Raw genomic sequence first — 7154 nt, forward strand, 5'->3', positions numbered from 1 at the left:
TTATATTTTTCTGTGTCCCGGAACTAAAGCGGAACTAGACCAGAAGTTCCAATTAACGCTGTTTTTTTAGTGTGTATCTGCGTCATTACCTTGTTTATGAAGCCCTGAAATTTCGAAATAACCAGTTCAGCCATTGCTGAGAACGCTGTGTTTTATTGTAATCTCGGGCTCAACGAGATCACTGAAAATCCCGTAATAGTTACGTAAGCATCGGTTCTCCTGAACAACCGATCGTCCTGCTCCGGGCACTAGTCCGGGCACATCCGGTTGCGTACATTGAACCGCAGAAGAAGAATAACGTCCGTTGTGGAGGTGTTTCACGAGCGACAGTGTCTTCTGACTCTGGGTCAAAGGTCATAAAAGGGACTGCGGCGGGGAGTCGTGAAGAAGCTATTTTTAAACACTGTTAAAACAATGTTTTGATAATGAGGAGCAGTGCATCCACCGTTCCAGAGGGGGGCGCTGCACTTCTGAGAACGGATGTGCTGGATAGTACTGGCCAATCACAAGACTCTTCTGTCTTCTGGGGGTGAAAGTTCACTCTGAAATCTCGCAGCAGAAAAACACCATCAGAAAAGACAGATTTCTATCGGCTCGTTTACAGCAACTAGGAGGTTTTTGACCATAAAAACGGGTTAATATATGTAAGTAGACCTCCATAACTAACATATATGTGCAACAGGACCACTCTATGTCACCTTTAAGATCATTTGAGGCGAGAAATTTGCCATTTAGAGTCTAAACATGTGGTGTTTGTGTGTTAAGATATGACGTATTTATAGTTTGGCAGCGACGTTGCGCACTGTGAGCCGGCACAGAGCGGCGTTACCTCCGCCTGTTCCTGAGGACCAATCGCAGCCCTCGTCGTCTCCGTTGTACCCCTGACGGAGTGACGGACACTCTCCGGCAGGCTCTCGGGCGACGTAGAGGGGTCTCCGTTATCTACGTAGAGTAGGAGTATAAATTGGGCTTCAGTGTGGGTCCCTGATAATGTGACAAAGGGTCTCGGACTCCTGGTTTTTGAACGTCGCCTTCTTGTTAAACGTTTCGTGTGTGTCGACGCCTGCTGTCAGGAAAGCGTGTGAAGGATTTTGTGAGTTAGTTTTAGGGGCCGCGGTCTGCAGAAAACAAGTTCTCGCCGGACGGATTCAATATTTGAACCACTTCTTTTGCCCACAGTGACGTCCTCCTCTCTTTTCCTGTGCCTTCTTGAACGTGTGAAGATGCTGAACCACGACATCGTGACATCGTCAGATCAGTAAATGCAGCAGAAACACACACTTCTGTCCGTGTCTCTGCACTGGGACCAAAAACAAAAAAGGGACATTTTTAAATGAATTTCACGACATGGTGACGGTACTTTTCTGGTTTTTGCTTCAGTTTTATATGTGAAAAAATCTCTCTCTACATATATATATGTATATATATACATATATATAAAAAGCAGTCATGTTAAAATAAAAGCCACCCAGGTAATAATGCAGTGCGTCTCTGTTTTTTTCAATTTTTTTTTACTTTTGAGACCACACTAGAGTGACCTTTGACCCTAAAAGAGAATCTAAAAGGCTGATTCTTCACACCCAAGTCTGTAAGGATGTACAGAAAGCTGAAAGGGAAGTACAGACAAAACAGAAAAGACAGAAGAGCAGACGTGATAGATGGAAAATAAGATATCTTTTTTATTGTTTTTTTAAAAAATGTCTTGATTCAAGACTGGGAGGCAGATTTATTCCCCAATAAGATCACGTACGTCCTCCTCTTCCTCACACACTGGTGTAGTGTCACTTTGGCATGTTACGGTGCACAAATCACAATCAGGATATATAAATAATGCATGTGGATCATCATCCTATTGGCTCTATGTGCCAGAGACCATCTTTAGACTGGTTAAATACATAAAAAAACACTTTTCCTTTTGAATATACTGATAAATGACCAGCATTTATCGCCATAAGGAAAATAATAACATATTAAAACAAAGTGAAATTTGAATATGGATTCGATGACGTCTTCACAGGTCACTGTCGTCTGCTGTGACGATCACATCCTCTGATCCGGCGCAAACGTCCTCAACCTCAACAACCGCTGTTGCGGCGCATGAAGGCGTGGCCCCGCACTGCGTAGGACATCTCGACGAAGGCGAGGGGCCCCACCGTGATCTGGCTGGGGCCCTGCGCCTTGAACCCCGACTTGCGGTAGAAGGGGACCAGGAAGTCCTCGCACATGAGGACGGCGCGGCGGACGTACGGCAGGCACCGGAGGTACTGCAGGTAGCGCCACATCAGGATGGAGCCCTTGCCCTGCTGCCGGAACGTCCGGTGGACGGCGAGCACGTGGATGTGGACGGTGGCGCCGTGAGGCTTATGGAGAGTCAGAGCGTCCTGGGATATATGAAGAGAGAGGAAGAGGAGGAGGAGGAGGAGGAGGAGGAGGAGGAGGAGCAGAGCTGTGAGGTCAATACTTCACTGTAAAGTCACCTCAGAAGGTTGTAAATGACCAAAAATTCAAAAACGACTAAAGATTGATAAGAGTTTAACCCTAGAACACCATTAGCAAATTTTAGCAAATATATATTTTTTTTTTTTTGACATTTTTTGTTCCCAAATTCCTAATTTTCCAGTCATTTTGGAGCATTTTTATATTCGTCCCCTCATGATGCTTTTCTTTCATTTTGTTAGACACGACACAGTTTAAAATAAAAGAACACAACTCAAATTTGTCATGTTTTGATATATATTTTGATGACTTTTAAGTAATTTTTATTGGGTGTATTTATTATCTCGGGTAAAAATCACCCGGTGTTAGGGATGGTGTTTTGAATTTGAGTGATAATAATGTTCTAGGGTTAAATGCATAGAATTCCTAATTCCATTTGTCATACTTAACTATGTCGTCTAAAATTTGACAATAAAAAAAAAAAAAAAAAAAAAGATTTTGGTCCAAAATTTTACAAAAACATCATACTATACTATGTCATCTAAAATTTGAAAAAAAATTTGTTCAAAATTTGATAAAACATCATACTATAATTTGTCATGTATTGTCATGTTTTGATATATTTTAATGACAAGTACTTTTTATCGGGTGTATTTATTATCTCGGGTAAAAATCACCTGGCGTTAGTGATGGTGTTGTTGAATTTGAGCGATAAATTCTAGGGTTATACCTTAGAACACAGAGCATTTAGGCTGCTTTTTCCCCATTACTATGTTAAAATAGACAGATATATACACATAATATATACAGAGGCGATGATGATATAAAGTATCTGTATAAACACACCTGAGCAAAAAGTAGAATTATTGAAATTTGGATGTACATCACATTTCAAAGTTCGCTTGGTTTGTTTTTATGAACAAAAATAGAAGAAAAAATGTCTATTCTGTGACTTCTGCACAATTATTATTACTCTCACAAAATATGCGGTGAAAATTAAAGGCGCCACATGTAAGGATGTGGCCAAAAACAGTTACTACATTCAAATTCAAAATACCGAGGCCGTTTTCTGTCGTAACTGGCAACCCGTGGTTGCTCAGCAGCTGAGACTCTCCTGACTTATTTTACCAAATATTTATTAATCAACGCTTATGATCTGTCTCTTCAAACCTCAGGAAATTAAAGGTGCAACATAGAAGAAGAGGAAGAAGAAGAAGAGAGTCTCACCATGGTGAGCCTCTCCTGGTCCCACAGAGAGCCGATGATAAACGCCACCAGTCGTCCCTCCTCGAACCAGCCCAGAGACAACTCTGGACACAACGTGAGGAAGTGACGCACCTCGTCCAGGTGCAGGGGACACTCTCCAGACACGGAGATGAAGGCTTTGAGGAGGAGGAGGAGGAGGAGAGTCAGTATAGTTCACTTCAATTCACTGCAATTCAAATACTTTAGTTCAGGGGCCACAATAATAGCATAATGATTAATAAACAAACAAGAGCTCCCTTTGTTTCCCTTTGTTTCAGGTTTAATAATTATCTTTTTTTTTTTTTTTACAAAACAACCTCACGTTTCTTGATGATAAATAAGTGCAATTTCATTTGTCATTTACACACATGTGCATTAAGATGACAGTGGATATACAAAGGCATCTGGAACTGGTAACATGGAAACATTTAAAGATGTGGCTCTAATAACCTTCCATATTTCATTTTAAAAAGGAAAACAAAAGGAAAAAGCAATCCTTCAGGCCTGGATTGGACCCTCTAGTGCAGTGATTCCCCAACCCTGATCCTCAGGGAACTCTGCCCTGCCATGTTTTGGATGTTGCCCTGCTCCAAAAACACCTGATTCAGATGAAACATTACATTTTTGAAAAAAAAATGAAACAAGATTTTTTTCAGTTGAAACATTTTGATTACATTTTTGATTTTTTTTTTCGACAGAAGTTGGAACGTTCCATTTAAAAAAAAAGAGACAAAAGTAGAAATATAAGTAATAAGAGTATTTTTAAAATGGACAAAATTTAAAACATATTTTTGAAAAAAATGTGTGGGCTTTTTCCCCACACATTTTCCATGTTTCAACTTTTGTTAAAAAAATAAAAAATGTAATGTTTCAACTTTTATTAAAAACATTTTCTTTTTTTTCAAAAAAAAAAATTATGTTTCAAATTGTGTGATTTTTTTTAAATTTTTTTTAAAATTATGTTTCAACTTTTGTGATTTTTTTTTTTTTTTTCAAAAATGTTTCCTTTCATCTGAATCAGGTGTTTTTGGAGCAGGGCAACATCTAAAACATGGCAGGGCAGAGTTCCCTGAGGATCAGGGTTGGGAAACACCGCTCTAGTGGGCCGGTTCTGGCCTGCGGGCCTTACTTTTGACACCCCTGAACTCAATGAGGTTAATTTGTCTTTTATTAACTGAAAGAAGAATAGAAAGTAAAACAGAAAGAAATGAGAAAGAAACAGAGTGACGTTTGCTTACCTTCTCTCTCGATCTCAAACACGCTGACTGCGTCCTCCGGGCTCAGGGAGCGGAATTCGCTGGCGGGCAGCGTGTGTCGGCGGCCCCGCGGCACCGGAGAGCTCATGTAGAGCGGCTTCATGAACGGAACTGCGCTCACCACCGACATACTCTGTGTTTAAAAAAAAACCCCAAAAACTCTGTGCTGTGAAGTAAAAAAAAGTCGCTGTGGTGACTGTGGTTTGTCTGTCTCTAAAACTCTGTGGCAGTTCTTCTTCTTCTTCTGGTCCGTGCGTAAAAGTCTGTGCGTAAAGACTGAGCGCAGAGGAGCAGGAGGCTCCAGTATTTATAGCCTCGGTGCGTTAGGCTGCTTGTTTCTGTAATCCTGAAGTGAGCTGGATGACCAACAGCACCAAGCTTCAACAACAATACACATATTTAGTTGGGGGGATGTGTGTGTGTGTGTGTGTGTGGGTGTGTGTGTGTGTGTGTGTGTGTGTGTGTGTGTGTTCTTGTACTTGCGGCATACTGAGGACCAGTGAGGGTTTTTAGCCAACAAAGTGAGGTCGTTTTTACGGGGTGAGGACATTTTGGCCGGTCCTCACATTGTTTTCATTGAAATCACATCCTTAGGTTGCTTTAACATGCTATACTCAATTTGTAAAAAAAAAAAAAAAAATGTTGTCAAATTTTGGACCAAACATTTTGGGTAAAAAAATTTTTCAAACTTTGGGTCAATTTTTTTTTTCAAATTTTGGGTCAATTTTTTTTTTCAAATTTTGGGTCAATTTTTTTTTTCAAATTTTGGACGACATAGTATAGTATGATGTTTTTGTCAAATTTTGGACCAAAAATTAAAATACAAAATTTTTTTTTATGGTACTGCAACCAGTAGTTCTTTATAGATGTCATTCATGACGTAGATATTTGTAATGGTGTTGATTTATAAAGTGGAAATGCTGGTCCTCACTTTGTCAGCGACCCAGTCCTCAGTATGCAGCAAGTACAAGAATGTGTGTGTGTGTGTGTGTGTGTGTGTGTGTGTGTGTGTGTGTGTGTGTGTGTGTGTGCGCGGAGGAGAATGATCCTCGTCATGCCACCATCACACACGCAGCAGATTTACATCTTACATGCCGATCATGTGTTTGGAGAGTTTTTCCCATAACAACATACCAACCAATGTCATTTCATAGGAGACTTTCCATTATTCCTTTAAGACTCCACGAGGATCCACGCGTGATTTTCCATTTCTGTAAGAGGATTGGTTTGTTTGTCAGCTCTTGAAATGAGCTGTGTTCAGACACTGTGTTCATACACATTCATTCATTTATTTGTGGATTTGGAATCAAATGATTCACTGTGTTTAAATGAGGAGTTGAATGTTTTTTTGGGGGGGTGTTTATTCATAGTACAGCCATATAAGTGTCCAAGTATTGTCAGTCAATATTGGGCCTCAGCTTCACATGGGAGGTATTTCTTCTCTTCTATGAGGCATCTCCACCAATTTTGAAATTAAATAAAATCAATATGTGTGTGAGTTATATGGAATATGCTCGATAAGTCCTTTCTTTTTATGTCATCTTCCAAATTCCTCTCTGTGACTCTCCGTCACTTCACCAATGGTATGCTTTCCTATAACCTGTATTTTATTACCACTTTTATTTATTTATTTAATTAATTAATTAATTAATTAATTAATTAATTAATTATAGTCCTTAATAATATATTTTCATAGAGTATACATGTACTCAGTTAAAGGTCCAGTGTGTAAGATTTTGGTGTAATTATTTTCACTAGTGTGTAAAATGTATATGTGTATATATTTTTTTAAAGTAATCTGTATATGTGTATATATATATATACACGTATATATGTGTGTATATATATATATAAACAATACAATACATATATGTATGTATATGTACATATATATATACATATATGTATGTATAATATACATCAAATATATATATATACATATTATGTATATATATATAATTTTTTTAAGTTATAAAAGTAAATAAAGTTTATATATGTATGTATATGTACATATATATATATATTTTTTTTTTAAGTAATAAAAATAAAGTAAAAAAAGTTTATATAGGTACTTTATTTTAATCTGTGGAGATCCTCCTGTGTCTGAACCCTTGGTCAGCTGATCAGATTACAGCTCACACTGCCCCCCTGTGGTGAGAGAGGGAACACGCTGCGTGATGATGACGCTCGCCTGTCACACTCTCTGCGCCACTTTAC

The 7154-nt window shown here is 38.8% G+C and overlaps 1 protein-coding gene across 1 annotated transcript; it reads right to left on the reverse strand.

Moving 5' to 3' along the window:
* Positions 1 to 2075: 2075 nt before the first annotated feature.
* aanat1 (arylalkylamine N-acetyltransferase 1) lies at positions 2076 to 5067 on the reverse strand (the record flags this gene model as incomplete). Its single annotated transcript, XM_083909439.1, has 3 exons — positions 2076 to 2381; positions 3664 to 3818; positions 4920 to 5067. 3 exons carry the CDS (start codon positions 5065 to 5067, stop codon positions 2076 to 2078), a joined length of 609 nt encoding a protein of 202 aa, XP_083765565.1.
* Positions 5068 to 7154: the final 2087 nt, after the last annotated feature.

Source organism: Microchirus variegatus (genome assembly GCF_963457635.1).
Source record: "Microchirus variegatus genome assembly, chromosome: 23".
Lineage (NCBI taxonomy): Eukaryota > Metazoa > Chordata > Actinopteri > Pleuronectiformes > Soleidae > Microchirus > Microchirus variegatus.